The sequence below is a fragment of the Pogoniulus pusillus genome, chromosome 24, assembly GCF_015220805.1.
Source record: "Pogoniulus pusillus isolate bPogPus1 chromosome 24, bPogPus1.pri, whole genome shotgun sequence".
NCBI classification, from domain to species: domain Eukaryota; kingdom Metazoa; phylum Chordata; class Aves; order Piciformes; family Lybiidae; genus Pogoniulus; species Pogoniulus pusillus.
This window is the reverse complement of record NC_087287.1, coordinates 11,558,272-11,578,194: the sequence shown is the minus strand read 5'-3', so window position 1 is coordinate 11,578,194 and position 19,923 is coordinate 11,558,272. Positions and strand designations below refer to the sequence as shown.

At 41.2% G+C, this 19,923-nt stretch overlaps 1 protein-coding gene across 1 annotated transcript in view; it reads right to left on the bottom strand.

The window, feature by feature from the left end:
- ABCC8 (ATP binding cassette subfamily C member 8) overlaps positions 1–19,923 on the bottom strand; it is a 71,885-nt gene that overhangs the window by 22,809 nt on the left and 29,153 nt on the right. The window contains exons 13-22 of the mRNA XM_064163610.1: positions 17,473–17,578; positions 17,128–17,238; positions 15,402–15,477; positions 15,206–15,311; positions 10,819–10,854; positions 9,358–9,393; positions 6,289–6,387; positions 5,457–5,541; positions 3,547–3,627; positions 458–595 (exon numbers count right to left, since the gene is read on the bottom strand). Coding sequence (XP_064019680.1) covers positions 458–595; positions 3,547–3,627; positions 5,457–5,541; positions 6,289–6,387; positions 9,358–9,393; positions 10,819–10,854; positions 15,206–15,311; positions 15,402–15,477; positions 17,128–17,238; positions 17,473–17,578 — 874 coding nt within the window. The remainder of the gene's footprint in view (positions 1–457; positions 596–3,546; positions 3,628–5,456; positions 5,542–6,288; positions 6,388–9,357; positions 9,394–10,818; positions 10,855–15,205; positions 15,312–15,401; positions 15,478–17,127; positions 17,239–17,472; positions 17,579–19,923) is intronic.

The following is a 19,923-nucleotide window of genomic DNA, read 5'->3' as shown; positions in this document are numbered from 1 at the left end:
AGGTGGTGAAAAAGAATGGTGATGGCCACTGCACCCACAGGCCTGCTGAGATGGAGAAGAACAACACAAACATAGATAAGGGAGTCCCCCTCTGGACCCCGGGATGAACCTCTCTCTGTGACAGCAGAGACAAATTCCTAGTAACCTTCCAGCAGAGGCCAATATGTTATTCAAACACTTTGTTGTTTTTTGAGGTTAAAAAAAAAGAGCAACAGTTTCCCATATAATATTACTGGATACTCCATATAGCTTGAATGCAGCCTGGTTTCAGCTCTAGGAAAATCCAGCCTACTTACACATTCTAGGATGGGAATCCCAACATTATGGAACCTAAAACTCACTGGCTAATTTTCAAAATGTCTTCATTTTGTCTCTTCTCACCAAATCATCACTTGCTGGAAAAGGTGAAGCATTTGCTTTGGGCCACCTGAAAAAATATCTGGAAGAGCTTTCTTACCCAGTCAGCATGAGGCAAGTACTGCAGCTTGTGAGTTACTAGCACAATGGTCCGCTTGTCTTCCCGTAGCATTTTCAGGATCCCTTCTTGCATGAGGTGGTCACTTAAGTGGATATCCAGGGCAGAAAATGGATCATCCTGTCACACAGGAAAGAGGTCAGATTTTGGAGCCAGCACTTACAGGATTTAAGCAAACAGGTTTCAGTACAGGTAAAAACCAGTTAGATCAATGCAAACAAGCAAAAGATACCGTAAGAAGGTCAAAATTGTTCTGAGGAATGGTTTTCTTAAATACACCAACAAACCTCAAACTGTCTTTCTGCAGTGAGTATTCAGACATAGGGCAACGTTGGCTGTGTGTAAACCCTGATTTCATAAGGCTTCTGGGAGCTGCTCATCTCCCCAGATGTATTTCACAGCTGGCATAACTGCAGCCCACTGTGGCTGTCAGGCTCAAGACAACGCAGCAATGCGTATCTGTGGCATATGTTATATAACTGCTCCCAGAACAGTGACACAGAGCACTGTTTTCTTTCCCTTCTACAGAACTGCCTTCTGGTTGAGGGATTGTTTTTTTTAAATCCATAAATCAAAACTATTAACAACAAATCACAAAAGGAAAAATATTGATTAGTCTGATGACTCTGCTTAGATGCTTGATTTACAACCTAGATTAACTTACTGAATCCGTGAATTATATGCAATCAATTTAGGCACAAACTAATCTGTATCACCTTTTGGGGGACATGTTTAACTAATCCTATTTATATGGAATAATAAATCTGATATTGTTGCTTGCACTAATCATACTGGTAGTATAATTTATTTGGCATTGTTATTTCATACTACTATGGTTTTTGCTTTCTTCAGAAATCTGCTGACAAAGTAGGACTGAATTTGAATCAGATCTGCTCTCTGAGTGACATCACTGATGCTAATTAGATATGATGGGGTGTAAGAAAACAGGTGAATGCTCTAGAAAATATCCTTCACCTTTTATTCCTCTCAGTTTTGCAACAATGTATATTGTGACCGTGTTACTTTAGCATTGCTGCTTTAATGTACCTGCAAAATCGAAAGTATCTGCTGTCAGCTGTAAGATAAATCACCACCAAAATTCTAATATACCAGAGCATTGAAACAGGGCACTTAAAAAGTGCTTTTGAAATACAGCAACTGCTGACTGCAATACAGAATTTATTCTTAAAATTGTGTGTGCCCTTTGCTCACTGAGCAAGGCTGAGAGTTGTCAACTTCACTGCTGCATTCTTCTGATCTGGCACAGACCTAACGCTGTCCTGAGCGCTGAGTCTGCGCACAGCCACCTCCTATGCAATGCTGCAGCTCTGTGAGCTGTGGATGCCAGCTGACAGAACAGGACATTGCAGTGTGGAGTCAGGCGAGGCTGTTCACTCACCACATGATGACGACCTGACTACAAGACACCTAAACCCCGAACCTGTTCATGCTACAGGACTACTCCAACATACAACAAACAAAATATGCTAAGTGAATCAATAAAATATGTAATGAATTATCACACGACCCTTTTTTTGTATCTGCAGTGATCATGAATTTAGAGAACACAGGGGACTATTGACAATGAGATGTGTTCTTGTCAGAGAATCACAGAATGGTGGGGGTTGAAAGGGACCTCTGGAGATTGTCTAGTCCAGCTCTCCTGATAGTACAGATTCACCTAGATCGGGTTACATAGAAACATGGTCCAGGGTGGCTTTGAAAGCCTCCAGAGAAGGAGGCTCCACAACCTCCCCAGCCAGCCTGCTCCAGGGCTCCATCACCCTCATAACAAAGAAGCTTTTCCTGTTGAGGTGGAACTTTTTCTATTCCAGTTTGTATCTATTTCTCCTCATCACAGGGCCCCACTGAAAAGAGCCTGACCCTTTCTTCTTGACACCCAAGCTTCAGATACTTGTAAACATTAACAAGATCTGCTCTCAGTCTTCTCCAGGCTCAACAACCCCATGTCTTCCAGCCCTTCCTCATAAGAGAAATACTCATTCTCAATCATCCTCATAGCCTCCACTGGACTCTCTCTAGTAGTTCCCTGTCTCGTGAGACACAATTTTCAAAAGCAGTTGTATAGAAAATCAGTCTTAAAAGAAGTCTTTGCAAACACTAATGTATAGTAGTCCTGATTATTGTTACAAGATTACTGCCTAGGAAAAGAAGTGTATTCATAGGTGCTTTCACATCAGCAAATTACAAGGGAATCTTTTACTATCAGACTGCTGAGTGCCCTGCACAAAATGACAAAACCAAGGTAGAACTCAATGCTGGATCTGCTGACTTGCAGCACATGGCTCAACTTTTCTCTACTCTCTTCCATTCTACACATTTCCAGGAAATGCTCTACACGTGAAGGAAGCACATATTGGTCCCCCCTAATTACAGGAAAAGGTCTAAGTAACCTCAAAGACTTTAATGGATGACCTCTGATGTTCACAGCTCTTCTAATCCTATGTGACTCATGTCTCACTGCCATTAACAGCTGCATTCAAAGCACCTTGAAAATGAAGTGTAAGAAGGAAATCCTAAACTGGACAGCCAGCAAGCTCACTACTGGGATGTGTAGGATACACCTGTTTTCCCACCTACTAACTTTTCAGAGCCTGCTCTCACTCCTTTTTCTATAGCACTTCTGTTGAAGCTAGGACAGGATATAAACAAGCATTTCAGGATGGGAAGATAGCTGAATATGTTGAAGAAAGGAAACACCCCAGACACAGGACAACATTAATTTCAGTTCTGAGACATCTCAGGAATTCCATTAATACAGCAGGACTACTGAATTTCTAAGTATCAAAGATAAACACAAGGGTCAGAATCAGATGTCAACAGACTGAGAGAGGAAGCATCAGCATTTCAACTGGTATCCTAATACCTGGCTGTAGCATTATAAAATATTCCCTATCTGCAGGCTAGCTAACAACAGATATAAAATAAACAGGGCACATTTGGCTTAGCTCAGTGAAGCACAATCATCTCTGTGTGTTACCCATGTACTATGCCAAATGCTGGCATCTTGCACTTCTGTTTGGACCATGAACATAATGGCACCTACTCACCAGGAACACAACATTTGTCTGCTGGTAAAGTGCTCTTGCCACACTGATACGTTGGCGCTGCCCTCCAGACAGATTGATTCCCTGGAGATAAGCAGGAGAAAAACAATCAGACAGTCATAAAAACATCAACTGAATGGTCAGATTCCGATTGGATTATCCACAGAACTCTTTCTGGACAAAGAAAGTCAGAGATTTTTTTTGAAAGTGTGGGCCTGCAATTCATCTGGGAACACAGTACAGAAATTGTGAGGACAGACAGAGCACTCCATCTGGAGCTGTACTCCATGCACACCAGAGGGGTGGGAAATGTTTAATGGTTTTGGTGACATCATGGTGTAGGCAGAATGTCTGAAGCTGTATTCTATACATGCCAGAGGGGCAGGAAACATTGAATAGTTTTGGTGACATGGAGTAGGTGGCACAGATATTCTGCAGGCAGTCCAAACTAGACTTCTAGTCAGAAGTCAGCATTATGAGTCTGGCTGTGTTCTGGAGTTATTTTTCTAATTGTATGCTGTTATATCTATGATTTGATGACATCAGCTCCATCACACAGAGGCATGAGCAATTGCTAACCGGGAGGTCAGATCCTGCTGAAGTGAACATTACCTGCTTGCTGCTGTACTTGGTTTTGGGCCTTAGTCCCCTGCCCCCACCCTCCTTTAAGTTACTGTGATGGTTTGGGTGTTCCCTGCCCTCCCACACTTTAGAAATCACCTCAGCCAGCTCTGGAAATATAAATGAAGCTTATATTTACAGCTAGCACAATATACAAGCAGATATTTACAGTACATACATACAGAAATGTACAAGGTAAAATGGTAATACAGAAACACAACTTCCCTCCTAGAAACCAAGTCCCCAGCAGGGGCTCTCTACTGCCCCTTCACCTTCCCCCGACCCCTCTCAACCTTAACCCAGTCCCAAGGAAGAATGGAGGTTCGGCCAGGAGGTTAGGAAGCAAAGTGGATTAGTCCCAAATGGAGGGTGAGGTTAGAGAGTAAGACACAGCTCAGCCAGCAGCCCCAGTGAGAGTGGTTATCTATGTTTTTATTTCTTGTTCCTATACCTCTCAGCAAGGCTGTGAGGGAAGTAGACATCACCACTGTTTTCCTTTCACAGCCTGTAATCTAGTTCTTCTCACCAAAACATTCTAGCTAGCTTCAAACTAGCACAGTTACTTATCCTTCCTGTGGTCCCTCTGGAGTTTCACAAATACCTGAAACTCTCATATGCCTGCTAAAAAAACACTACTCCTTCTTGTCCCTCCACTCCACCTCCTGTCAAAAAACATTCATTTGGGTACGTGAGGAATTGGGTTAGGAACTAATCCATGCAAAATGAACATGGTAGCCAGTGTGGAGATCAGGTATGGAAATGTATCCTTAAGTGTAAATGTGTGGAGTGGATTGCTGTGGTTTGCAGATTTGGGCTTTTGTTTGTTTGTTTTGCAGCAGAGCTGGTATATGCCTGAGTAAATTGTTTACTAGTCTGTGACTTGTTTGCTTTCTGGTGAATCCCTAACATCCCCTGATGGGTTCAAGTTTGCTGTGCTGTTGATTAAACACCTGTCCTTTTTAAAATGAAGGTGCTCTAAAAATCGATGAATTATTTATGTTACTCCTAAAGAAACCAAAAAATGCACCCTGAAATCAGGACCTCTGAGGCAGTGGCCACAGAACAGTCAAACATTGTGATAGCAGCACATTTGAGCCATTGCAGCTCACCTAATGACAGCGTTTCCATGTTTACTGAGCACCCAGCTTTCAGGCTAATGACCCAAAGGCACACTTCACTGAAAGATTAGCTTTGTTGCCAAATAACCACTAAGATTTTAAGAACACAACAAAATAATAAAACTCCTTCTATATATTTAAAACAAAAATAGAAGCCTGTAGCTGTTTACTGACCCTCTCTCCAATCTGGGTTTGGTCTCCGTGAGGGAGAATGTCAATATCAGGCTGGAGGGAACAAGCATCAATTACTGCTTTGTACCTGTGGAAACAAAAAAGGTAGTGCAAAATCCACATAGATACTGCTAAAGAAGCACATTTCCTACCTGCAGAGGAACAAAAATTAACCAGCTGGAAAAATCACACAGTGGAAAACATATTTGTTAGCCACTAATTGTTCTAATGGGATCTCTTTCAATCACAGGGAAGTAAATGGTATTTCACCTAAGAAAAAGCATCTTAGGTCAGCTTCCCAGTTAAAAATATCTAGTAGTTAAACCCAGGCAAAACAAGCACCATTTCTTCCCTGGTATATTGTTATTGGTTAGCATTTAACTTTTTTCGTGCCCAGGACCTTTGTTTCTTGTTTGAATATCCAGAGATGACAGAAAAACGCATGTAGAATGTGAATGCATAGCCAACCACTTGTAAAAGGTGTGGGTGGGGGTGGAACACCAGCAATTAACCTTAAACATCTTGGAATGCTTGGTGGGCATTTAGACTGGATGAAAAGGCAGTCCAGTAATCCTTGACAATGTACCAAACACTGACATTGGAATAAACAACATTCCCACTCCCAAATGGCTAATGTTCTTGTAAGACAGTTAAACCAGTCAAGTAGCTCTATACTAAAGGACTCTCCTTGGTAATGAAACAACTTCTGCACTTAAGTTCAAGTGAGATTGAACTCTGTCCCTTGCACCTTTCAGGAAAACCATGGTCAAAGGGGGACCATGCAGGACTCAAGGTCTTTTGCCATTCTTCAAGTGACAGCGCAGAAACCTCTTACCTTTGTTTGTTAAAAGGGCTATCAAAGGTGATATTCTCTTCCACTGTGGCATTGAGCAACCAAGGTTTCTGTGATGCATATGCTACTGATCCTCTTTTCCTGGGGAAAAAAGAACCCAAACAACCAAAAACCAAATCAGTGTTCCCAACTTCCCAGGGCAGTAGATGTTTTTTGGAAACACTATTCTTTGTAAAGGAGTATTTTGGTAATAAGGTTTCAAAAATCCTGTCTTTCATTTCTTGTCTCTCAGTAGGAAAAAACAGAAGATGTTAAATGCCCAGCAGAATACCAAAACTGTTCATAGAACTGAATTTCAGTTTGTTCCCTCTTTTTCTGCAGTGAGAGGTATTTTGGAGAGGCTATCTCAGCAAGGCTGCCTCTTGAGCAGTGTAGATGTCAGGAAGGAAATTACCAAGAATCTCAGCTCTGTTTGTCTAGGATAATAAAGAAGAACAACAAAACACAGCAAATTGCTATTTAGGCAGCACACTTCAGGGGGGATGTTCTAAAAAGATATTTTTAAGGTGTTTAAAAATTAAATTAACTCCACATATGCACAAAGGCAATTTGTCCTGAGCCAGACACATTTGCTTCCCCCCATTCTAAGAAGAAAAGTCAAGTCTAAGAAAAAAAGTGTAGCCATGAGTAGTATCTTTCTATGTCTACAAAGACAAGAGAACACAGACAAAAATATATCTGCTAAATTTCTCCTTGTGGAATTGCTCTCATAATGTATTAGCAGAAGGGAAGACTTAGTTGATATAGCTGATATGAAATAAAATATGCCTGATGTGATCTTAGGGATTATTATTATTCTTACTATTTAAAAACATAAGTATCTGCCTCCTAGTCAAGTAGTGATGCTCTTGTTGGCTGTTGGGGACTAAGGCAGAGCTGGGAGGAAGGAAATATTTTATCGAAGCAACCAAATCTGTTGGAAAACTCAGTGACAAATCAGTGTTTCTCCAGAAGAAGGTCAAGAGGGAGATCACACACCAAAAAGCCTATCTGTTTTCTTTCCGGCTACATCAGCTAACACAATGAATAGATAAGACCTCTCACCCAAACAGAGCCTTTGTCTGCTAAACAGCCATTACAGCAGCCTCCTTCTAGTTGGACCTCAATGCAGTTCAAACCATGAGCAGGCAGAAAGCTTCAGGCAATTTATCTTTTTGTTATCAGGAGTTAAGGTCAGTCATTCTGCTCCATTTTTCAGGATTTCACCAAAATTGCTTAGATTACTGCAGAACCAAATTTTCTTTGATGTCCCAGAGGAATACACAGTTACATTATCCTGTTAACATGCTTCCAAGTTCAAATATTTGATAGCTCCTTAGAATTTAATTACGTTTTGTGAATTCTCTTTATTGGAAAATGAAACATAAACACACACAGAAGGAAAAAAAAGATAGACAAAAGTTTCCTAGGCAGCTCAGGCTGCAGTCTCAAAAAGCTAATTCTAAGAGTCCTGCCTCAAGAGGGAAGCATTTTTTTTAATTAGTATGAAATTCTCATCCCAGTGATTGAGAAGTAATTGCTCTGAGCATTCCAAGATAAATGTGTAATCCCTTCCCTGCCCTTTCATTGCTTTAAACTGTTTCTCTGTTTCTCTGAATTCTCCATGAGAATAAAAAGTTACTGCTAATTTAGTTTTTGACAAATGGTAGTAAAGTTTTGAGGAAATTGATTTTATAACTCTTGTAAAATGTGTGCTTTTGTTCAGTGAGGATATGGACACTGCCAGTAAGGTGCACTCCATGCTGAGAGCCAGCACAATACCCTACAGCATCACTCACATTTGGCTTCCATTCTGCTTTTAGGTCATCAGTGAGAATTACTTCCCTCAAGGAATCTGGGAACAAGCAACGAGCTTGCCAAAGTTTATTATGGACTTAGAATGTAGGGAGCCTCTCTGAATTAATTTTAATTGCAAATTGACCCTAGTATGACATATCAGGACAGATCATACTTTAGCAAAAACCTTCCAAGAGCATCTGTATAGTGCTTCTTATAGGAAAGAAGCAGTCAAACAAAACTTATAAAGAAGCTATGAGAAACACATGGACACAAAACCAGAGAACAAAATACTCTGGAACAGAGTGTGCAACACTTTCTCTGAAGGCCTTGAACGTGCCTAAGGTTTCACACTTAGAGGACTGAAGGAAAGCAAATGCCTTAGCAGGCAAAGACTTAGAAGGAATTTATTTTGGAGGCTCAAGCAATCACCTCCTATCTCCTGACTGCATAAACATGCATTTTCACCACGGCAGTGTCATTTCTTTCTGTTGTCTAATAACCCAAGGCAGTCTAATCACAGAGGCAGACAGCAAAATCCAACCTCACAATAAATAAGGCAAACCTTTCCCGAGCTCCCTGAAGGCGATGTGCTTTGGCTAATAAAGGATCAAGCTTGTGCATTCATTGAAAATCATAAACAACATTGTGAGGTTGTTTGCTCAAAGTTAGATTAATAACTCTAACTTCACATTTCTTTTTGTTAAGTCCAGTAGGCTTGTTACTGACTCAAGATGTCTGGAAATAAAGGTAATTAAGGGATGTGCATATATGAGCACACATGCTTTAATTAACCTACCCAGCCTGAGATGTTGGCTCTTTAAAAAAGTTAAGAAAAAGCAATGGAGTTGTGACTATAATGATGAAGAAAACACTGCAAAGCCTTTTCCATCTGTTCTGGACTGCTGACTCAGTTTTATCTTGATTATTTTGCACAATTTGTGAATTTCTAATATGGGTCAACAATTCAAAATCAAATGTTCTCCAGATATGGCAGCAATGTACTCCTGTACTGTTAGTGCATGAAGGAAAAGAGCAAGCTTCCATTATTTACAGCTTCATGTTAGGTAATGGAGCATTCTGCTCTTGCCAGTCCTGAGTACTCGGGAGCATACACTTTGCCATTCTCCAACTGCACAGGTCACTTGTTTGATTTTACTTCGAAATCTTGCAGTAGCTTCATACAGAGAAACCCCTTTTGCTTTTTGAGAAGAAACAACCCAAGAGAGTGCAAGGCACCTCTGGAGGTTTTCATCCACTTTTAAAATGTTTTACCTGAATTCTGTGTCAACAGGAGCCTCCTTCTCTGGGCTGCAGAAAAAAAAACAAGGGTTGTTTCAGAAATGCAATGATTTCAGAGAATGCAAATAATACCTTAAAGCACTATCACTATGTTGTAGTGAAAAATACTACAAAATGACTGCATGACAGTAATAAAGCTCTCCTAAGTATGTTAAAATTCTCTACTGACCTAAAAATGGAAGAAAGACAAAAAAAATATGGTTCACTTTTGATAAGCACTAAACAAACTTGTAGAAAAGTATTGGACAAATATATTCTTATAGCACTTACCCAACATGGTAGGATCCCCAGGACATAGGATAATGTGTTGGTTTCATGCAGTCTAATAGTTTTACCTACTTTTGAATATGCTTACCACACTGTTGTGCATGCTACCTCACTGTTGGGTGTCCACCCCCATGTAACAGCTTCAAACGTGCAAAGGCTAATTCTGAACATACTTCTCTTGTACTTTAACAGATCTAAATGGTTTCACTTTAGAGTGGCCCAGAAATTGCAGTCCCAAAAAAGACAGACCTGTGATTTCTAATACCCTTTACCACAAGACTTAGTTTCCAGACACATGGAAGTGCCTCTTAGACTATACATGCATGGAAGCAGTTTTGCAGGACTCAGTCTGACAACTAGGTAATGCATGTGAGAAGTAAGGTAAATGGGAGAAGAGGCTGATAAATCTGAAGAAAAGGCAGTAGCTGGTGCATCATAGACCCAAGAAAAAACTTTGGTCACTAGAAGACACACAGCATAATGTAGGTCACAAAAAAGGACATCATATGGTATTTTTCCTCTGCTGAACAAAGTTCTTGCTGACTTCAGAAGGGACAGGAGTGTCAATTAGACGAGGTTTGCCCTTCTAGAAGTTTGTGCACCACACTAAAATGAGAACTATGTCGGAAAACTTTGCTCTCAGCTGGTTTGATAGCTATTCCCCAAATCCAAGCTGGGCGATGTTAACTGGTAAAAATAATTTCCCTGCGAGTATCCCTTGCCAACAGATGGATTCATCTGCTGCTCCCCACACCTCTCAGTTTGTGTGTGCCTGAGGAATGCTAGGTGAGAAAAACTTATGACAAGATGTGAAAAAAAAAAAAAAAGAGTAATGGGGAGAATTTACTTTAATAAACTAAACTCTTAAAGCAATATTTGATACTGTAGCATAGGCATTAATTTGGTTCAGACTCTAAGAAGGCTTTCCATAGACCCACAGGAAGATTGTGCTATGATTTTCAAAACAGCCAAGCAGCAATGTTTCAATAAAAGGTCCTGCTCTTTTCAGAAGCTACAGAAGTGGTTTCAAAAACTGTCTCCTAATCTAATTATCGTAGTGGAAGTTTCACCAGTGTTAGAATTCTGACTGAAAATCTTAAACACAGACTTTAGAAAGCTTTGGTTGATCAGAATGGATTTAGCAGGAAGACCAATGCAACACCATACCTGCCATCTTCCCCCGTCTCACTGTCAGAAGTACAGCTGTATCACAAACAGAAAGCAAAGATTGTTTACTTAAGCAAGTACAGGCAATCTGCCCCAGAAAGACAAACTATTAAATTCCACTTAGTGCACAGACTGCAAACAGTATTTATCATCACTGAGCTGCACTGCAGCATCTGTTCTTTCTGCACAAACTGACTTCAGTAGTCAAAAAAAAATTTGGGGGCACTTTTTTTTTTTACCTTATGAACAGTTAATTTGACTCCACAAATAAAATCACCCCCCACTCTATCCTGGAGGTGCTAACAGATGTTTCAAGAACATAGTTCCATTTAAAAAAGGACATTTTCAGGGAATACAAAGTGAAAATTTGTGAAACTGTATTTTTCCAGGGCAGCAATTTCACTTTTGCAAGATATGTTAGTTTGAACCCCAAACCCCACTTCCAGTTGACTAGCAACATGCTGTGTTCTGCATCAGTCCTGTCCTTTGAGGGATGTGCCTGTGTAAATAAGCACTGGCAGGTCTGAAGAACAGACAGGTTTTGGGTTTCCCATTTTTGTGTACTAAAATGTCCAGAGACAGTTGTTTGGAAGGCTGACTGGCCAGCCCTAGGACTGATACTAGATTCAGTCCCATTGAAAAGAATAAGAAATCTGTACTCAAATGTCAAAAATGAAATTAAAGAGGAAAAAAGCTTTTCATGCCTTAAAGAGTATCACAGTATCATCAGGGTTGGGGGAGACCTCACAGATCATGAAGTCCAACCCTTCACCACAGAGCTCAAGGCTAGACCATGGCACCAAGTGCCACGTCCAATCTTGCCTTGAACAGCCCCAGGGACGGCGACTCCACCACCTCCCCGGGCAGCCCATTCCAGTGTCCAATGACTCTCTCAGTGAAGAACTTTCTCCTCACCTCGAGCCTATATCTCCCCTGGCACAGCCTGAGGCTGTGTCCTCTTGTTCTGGTGCTGGCCACCTGAGAGAAGACAGCAACCTCCTCCTGGCCACAACCACCCCTCAGGTAGTTGCAGACAGCAATAAGGTCACCTCTGAGCCTCCTCTTCTCCAGGCTAACCAATCCCAGCTCCCTAAGCCTCTCCTCGTAGGGCTGTGTTCAAGGCCTCTCACCAGCCTCGTCGCCCTTCTCTGGACACGCTCAAGCATCTCAATGTCCTTCCTAAACTGGGGGGCCCAGAACTGAACACAGTACTCAAGGTGTGATCTAACCAGTGCAGAGTACAGGGGCAGAATGACCTCCCTGCTCCAGCTGACCACACCATTCCTGATGCAGGCCAGGATGCTACATTACCTTTATGCTAACACCATTTGCTTTTAAATAACCAGGAAATAAACTATCTGTAGTTAAAAAGGTTGGTTTGAGACCCTTCTGAAAAGTAGTTACTGTATAGTGAGCAATAACCATATCTGACTTCACTTTACTGTAGAACTTGATAGGGGCAGCCAGCCACTAGTGCCTTTATGCCAGCGTACTGGACAAAGCTCTTCCAGTTACCTCACACTTGGCCTTTACAATGACACTGTCAACTCAGGGGCAAGAATCCATGAACCTTCTGCATATCACTAAGTAGCAACACATTCTTTACAAAAACTATCAAGTTCCTGAGTGTTTCTGAAAGTACACACATATCTGTAAAATCAATGTACTTTTCAGGTGTCAAAATACCTTCAAAAATTGCCATTCAAAGCCAGTCAGCTCCACTTAAAGTACAAGAATAACCTGTTAACAACCTTAATAGATCTGGCATTTCACATTATAAGGACTCTAGATTCAAATGAGAGTATGTGTGCCTTGTTTAGAAACTAATGACATAATTGCTCAAGCAAACTGTTTCTTCTGTAGGTCAGTCTTCTGATATTATTTACTCCAAAAAGACTTCTACTCTAAATTGCTCCCTGGGAACTGTTTAAACTAAGATACCACTCAGAAGAGATTAGCATGACATATAGTATAATTATTTAGCCAATAACCAGTCAGATCAATACTATTTACCATCTGTTCAGAACATAAATATCTATTTCTCTGGTTTTGTTAATCTCTAACCATATTATAAAATATTTATGCTGAGATGCTCTCAGCCTGCTTTGGACAAGGGACAGTAACCTGAGCTGGATATTCCAGGCACACACTGTAATACAAATGACAACAATAAAATCACAAACGAGCCTGTGCTCACTTGTGATGAGCCCATTCCTAGCTCAAGAATAAAATATATTTCTTCTTAAGGTTTTGAAACAACTCGTGCAAGAAGCAAAGAAAGGTGCTATGAAGTTAATCCAGTTCTATCGATACAGCATGGAGGTGCAGAGGAGGGAAATGACTTGTGCAAGGTTATCCATTAGACCAAGGGAAGGGCCAGGAATAGAATCCCCATTTCCTGAGCACTGACTGTCATGTGAGCAGGATGCGTCCCTCATCTTCATAGCTGTGACCTTGGAGGAAGGGAAGGGGAAGGAAATTTGGAATGAAGTAATTCAGGACTATTCTTCATGTGAATGACTGAAGCCAAGCATTCATCTCACCCCAAAGAAGGAACTGTAACAAAGGTCTCACTGATTTTGGTGACATTTTATTGCCTGAGCTAAGGCTACAAGCTCCAAGAGAGTGACTACTCTCCTGGAACCTGGGATAATGTTGCATGTACCTGGCCAGGCATTAGTATTCTTATCGACTGCAGGGAGCTTTCATCAGATAGCTTTACAACACAGGTGTGCAGCCCGCAGTGTCTGCATCCATCATTCTGAATGGACCAGTACACAGGGCAGTAGCCCTGGAAGATGAGATAAAACATAATCTGTCCCACTGCAGCCAGCACTTGGAGTGCTGAGACTGTTTCAGCCACAGCCCCTTTGTCTGACAGAGAGCAAAGCGAACGTAGTAAGAACTGAATTTTACCTTGTGATACTTTGGCACATACAGAAGACATGAAAACCAGTTCTGACCTTTACACTGTTGGGAAGCACGCACTTCTAAACAAGTGCTATTTAAAACCACAGTCTGATTGGAACCATCATGTCATCTGTTTTAGTTTAGCTTCAGACTTTCAAATTACACTTCTTAATCATGTTATGTCATCTGTAAAAAAATTACAGCCTTACCAAGATGAAATTAGTTCACCTAATAAGGCTGCAGGGGTTCTGTATGGTTCCTTGCCACACTTGGATTTTCTGCTTGGGGAGGTATGTTTTAAGGAATAGATCACCACGTTCTGGAACTCTGGCTTCTGGTCTTGTCTACCTCACCAGGTCACCTTCCTATGCTTCATTTTCCTCACCTATAAAACACAGAAACTTCCTTCCTTGCACTACTACTATCAAAGCATGTGCAAATCTGTGCAGTGTGACTGGCTTGTGCATGAAGAAATATCTCTCTGCTAAATCTCAATGAATTAATGAGAATTGTTTTCAAAATCAGTGCATAACACCGCATGGAGTAACGACGACTCTGCCCACCACAGTGTGTGCATCCGACTCAGTTCACTGTTGTTCCTTCATTCCCAACCAGCTGGAAGTAAACTGAACTTTCTCTAGGATCTTCTGCAATTTGTCATGCTTTCCTCACAAATAACTGTATCTCAAAAGGGAAAGAGTAGTCTGTATGGCTAACAAGTGTGGTACTGTAAAACAAATAGGGCAAAAATGTTCACACACATTGGTCACAGTGTACAGGAGATGGCAGTAATTTACCAGAAACCACACACAGCAATTGCAATATATTATAAACCATCTGCTGCTCAGGTGGAGGCTCAAGAAACCAAGTCCAAACAGTAATGCTGCTGGATCTGGGCAGTATTTGTTTTCCCTCCCTTCATGGCCAGTGCAAAAGTGAGACACAGGTATAGTCTGTACCTGGCTGTCAGAGCACAGCAGCTTGTGTGCCCCTGGGGAAGGAGGGAAGGCGCTGACTACTCCCTCTTGTCAGATCAGGGGAATACCCTGAGGTCACTGCCACTTACAAGAAAAGTCTTCCATTTCTCAGGCACCAGGCCAGTGCTGAGATGGGCACACATCTAAAAGCACAGCCAGGGACCAGTCCTGGTCAGCCCATTCAAAGACCTGAGCTCAGGCCGGAAAGGGCAAATGCATTCTGTAGTAACACAACACCTGAGCTAATTAATTCTGATTCCTAGTAAGTGATGATTTCACTCAGGTTATGTCACCGAGGTGCAAAATACCCAAGGTTATCTGTTCCTATTCAGGGCTGTCTGACTCTGACAGAGTTCTTTCTTATGTGCTCCTCGACCATTAGGGTAAGGTATTTATCTTGAATATACACCTACAAAACTCCTGACTCCACATAACAGTTCCCAGGATAGATTTTGCCTCTTTTCTGCATTACTCAATCTTGAATTTTTAAATAGCACTACCTGCTCCAGAATATGCTCCCAGAGATCTTCTGCATCTCGCCAAGTATGGCTAGCAAGAGAGATGACTTACCGCAGCCAACCTGCCCTACAATCATTGTTAGCTGACCTGTGAGAGAAGAAAGCATATATAAACTTCTGATTTATCAAATGCTCACAGAAAAACAACTTATTCTGTATATCTGATGCCATTTTGTACCTTGAGGGATTCGGATATCAATGTTGGACAATGCTGGAGGACCTTCAGGTGTCCAAGTGAAGAATCCATTTGTGATCTATACCAACATGGAAAGAAAAAAGAAACAAAGAACCAGCTTTTGAGCTGACTTCTTTTTTCAACATCAGAGACACTTCTGTTTTCATTACATTGGGTACAGGAGGAGTCAACCTTTGCAGGAAATGGGCAAATGACACGTTTTGTAAAGGCTGTACTCTGATGTGCAAGCACCTCTGGACTCAAACAAGCACAATAAATCAAAATATGAGAAATTCCTGAGAATAAGTAGGTTCCTGTTTAGGGCTTCTTCTGTTTTGTTATTTGTAAGGCAGGCCCATGAAAAAAAGAGAAATGATTATGACATGATTAAATTATATACAGCCATGGTTTGCTCTCTGCAGAGCACTGAAAGCCACCCTAGACACTGCAGCATATACAGCAATTACACAGTTCAAATCCCAAGTAGAACTGCAGAACTTGCCACAGAAATTAGATGTTGCTGCTTATTACAGTATTTTCCTTTCTCTTTCAGATATGATTCACAGCTCATCTAGGCTTTGCTAGGTAACTCAAATCTTTTAACTGAGAAAGACTAAAACCAAGAAGCAAAGCCTGCTCTGCTCAGGACTTTAAGTGGAAGAGATTTCCATGAATACTGTGAAAAGTAAGAAAGGTGAGACAATTTTAAAAGGTCTCTATTTATACAGGATGATCTTCTCACACTTTTTCAAAGTCATTGAAGCTTTCAAAGCCTTTCAGCAACTCAAGGTACATTTTTTGATCTGAGAGGAGTGGAATGGGGCACTTTTATCCTGTCCTGGAGATACACATAAAAAGGTACTTCTTGAGAAAAGAAGAGCAAAAGAGCACACAGCATTCCTCCCTTTAGATTCCCAAAGGCTGCCAGAGGACCCTCTCTCAAAAAATGCCTCTTCACTGGCAATGAGCTGCAGAGCCAGGTGCCACTGCACACAAGGATGGCAGCAGATGAAGTCAAAGATTATAGCTGGCCCTGGCTTTCTCTTCAAGACCTTATAAATACTGCCCTCACAGACATGACTGCTGTGGTCTCTCCTTTGAGACAAACTCCTTTGTTCTTACTCCAGGCTGTCTGCTGTCCCTACAGCACCCTTCCAAAACACCTCTCTCATACATTCCTCTTATTCTCCTGCAAATCTTTTCCAGAAGGATCCTGTGCCAAAGCAGCATGTCAGATCACAGCCTCTGAAAAACCCTGAAAGCAGTGCCATTTGTCCTACTTAGTCCCATGAAACCAAATTATTCACTCTCTTGTGCCAGAAATGCAAATGTAACAGCAGACTTCCTAAATAAACAGTATCACCGGGACAGCCATCAAGATTCTTATTACTTCTGGCCATTTCTATAGCAAATCAAGAGCATCACTCTCCAAAGGGGCATGGGTAATTTTCATCTTTTCTTCATGAAAGGGCTAATCACTTAAACACTTCAAACAGAGAAGTGGGGAGTGAAATCTAGAGGAATACACAGATCTAATCACAGCATACAGTAATCAGGTCTTAAAACGGAAGACCATGAGAAAAAAGGTGGAGGTTAATCTCTGACAGGAGCACAAGTGCCTGACAGTTCACATTAAGTCTTGGTTCTCGAATGTGAAACTGCCATCAGAACACAAAAGTAACTATTAGTGAGCTAGAAGTAAGTGTTATTAAAGTGACCTTCAGATCACCTTTACACAGAAATCATCTGCTTCTGTGATGTTAATGGGTCTTCTCATGTGAGAGCTGTAATTGTTCCAGTCCTCTCTGGCAGGCCTCTTGCGGTTAACAACTTTGAGTGGCTGTGCAAAATCAGAGAGACAGAAATAAGCAGTAATTGGTGGCAGTGCCAGCAAAATGTTCTAAATACAAACAACCATCTTATGACATACACAGCTCAGAGTGTTAAGAAGTTTTTTCAGTTGCAAGAAATAATTTGTTAGAAGATGGAAAGGTTAAGAAAGAAAGTTGTAGAAGGATTCTAGGGACAGATGACTCCAGCCACTTCACCTGCAGGTAAAAGCAGCATCACTCACCACTGCCTGGTATTTGCTGTGATTATCTGCACTTCTCAGCTCTGAAGATTTATCATGCTCTTCTCCAATTTCTTCACTGGACAGAAATTCACTCAGTTTCTGCACACTGAAAGGCAAAGGACAGGATCATACCTTAGCCTAGAATGCAAAACTTCCGCTTAAAATAGAGCATTTCCTTTAGCACTTCTGCCACTGCCTGCTGTGCAGCCTCTTTGCTCATTTTGTTGGAGGTGCAATGAGAAAGTACTGCAAGGGAGATGACAAAACCTATTCTGCTGTCTGTTAACAGCTACAATATTGTAATGGTTCGTGTAGGTGCTGCTTTTCTATGCCACCAGAGAGTTATAAAGGATTTTTTCAGGCACTGGGCAGGATGCAGACCAGTTACAGTAGTAGCTCTTTTTGAAGCCACATGCTGCAGTAGAACTAATGTTATCTATGTTATTGAAGTGTTGCACAGTCGGTTCTGCTGATCAGTGTTATGAACACTAGCAGTCTGTTGAAATCTGTACATGGTGAGACAAAAGCTACGGTGAAATACAAAGTGTACAAAGGTAGTAAAAAGGAATACATCCTAACAGAGCAGCATTCAACATATGAGGTATAAAAGGCATCCTGACAAGCAGCAACAAAGGAGATGGCATTAAATCTTCACAAGCCGCCGAAGATTTAATTAGGTAAGAGATAATGTGCCTTTATTATGACATTTAACAGATCATGGTATCAATTTTACCTCTGTACCTGACTGTATAAAGTGTGTATCTGATCTACTCCCAGGGACAGCAAATGAAATTTGTAAAGGAAGTAGACTGCATCATGAACTCAACATCAAAGAGGCTCAATTAGCTGGAAATAAGTTAACTATCACTCTCCAAAATGCTAAAGTGGCAGAAGGTCTTTAAGTTCCTAAAAATAAATGTACTGACAAGGACTGAAAAAAAAAATTCAATATTTAGCCTTAGGCTAATTGGGGAGAAACAGTCAAATGATGCCACTGTAGCATAGTGATACATGGCTGTCTGCTAGTATAAAAATCTTTAAAATTGAGCATAATCATATTTTACAATCAAAATAAAAGCATTTAGTTTGCATTTCACTGCCAGGAATTTCTTCTTCAGAAGACTTATTCTTCTCTAAGAACTTCAGAAGATGCCCAATGGTTGTGAAAGCAGAGCTTAGACTAAGGCATCAGAGCACTGCAGACCCTCTGTACAGTCAGCATTTGTCATCCAAGTAGAGAAGGAAGCCACCTGAGCACTCTCTAGGAGAGCACTGGTTCTACAGCTTTCCTCTCAACCTGCCTGCTTACTAGTGACAGCTGAGGACTACGAGATACAGTGAAGTGAATTTTGGCTAAAGCAGATAGCACAGTCTAAGCAACTGCAGAGGAAGAGAATAACTATTTGGGATGGGGCAAGAAGCACAATGATTAATGCAGTCTCTGCTGAACCAAAATTCCTTAATGGGAAGGTTTGTTATCTCAAAGGAAGAAATTAGAAGCTCCATCAAATGATGGTTTAGATGCTGTCTACATAGGGAGTTGGTATGAATCTGCATCCACATCTCTACAGGAAAATTACAATCACATTAGAGTGAAGGCATAAAGAGCAGATGAGAAGTCCCCTGTGTGTCTGCTCCAGGGTCCAGAAGGAGAGGAAGAGAAGACAGCAAACCATGCATGCCCAAACCAGATCACGTCTTTTTGAAGCCATTCAGTAGTTTGATTTTGCTTTTTGGTCTCTGGTTGTGCATCAAGGTGGATGCCCCTTAAGTACCAAGACTTCTCCCTGCCCAATGCTCTGAAAAACTTACTGAGAAAATACAGTACAGCTCTTAGAAAATCTTCTGCTAGAGGCAGCAACTTCCATTTCAGATTAACACTCTGTTAAATGCTCCTAAAGAATAAAAAAAAGGGCTGCTCCTTGCAGAGGTCTCACTGACATTGCAATTTCATCAGTATTCCAGTATCTCCAAGGGGGAGCTTATTTTTAAGCCACAGAATAGAGGTATTGATTAAAACATGGTTCTTTGCACAGCTGACTGAAAAAGCGGTTTCATATTAAACCCAGTAAGATACATAATGTCTCTCTTGCTACTTGACCTTTGCTGATGGAAAACTGTACACACTTTGTCCTTGAAGGCCTTGCATTTGAGAAATCAATCAACTGGCTGCTCAGCTTTAACTTTCAGTGACACAAACACGAACCCAAAATTTTCAGAGGTAAGAGAATTTTTCACCTTCCTAAAGCCTGTCAACAGCTCCTCCTCTCAGATGCAAACACACTGGCCCTCTAGATGGTCTGGAGGGTGAAAGTCTGCAGGGGCCTTATGTGGAACAGCAGCTTTAAAACTGTTTTACTCTTGGGATCAATCACACAGTTCTGATAGTGCCCATGACAATCTATGAGGTTGCTTTGCAATTTGGCACACTGAAGATACTGACAAGCTTAT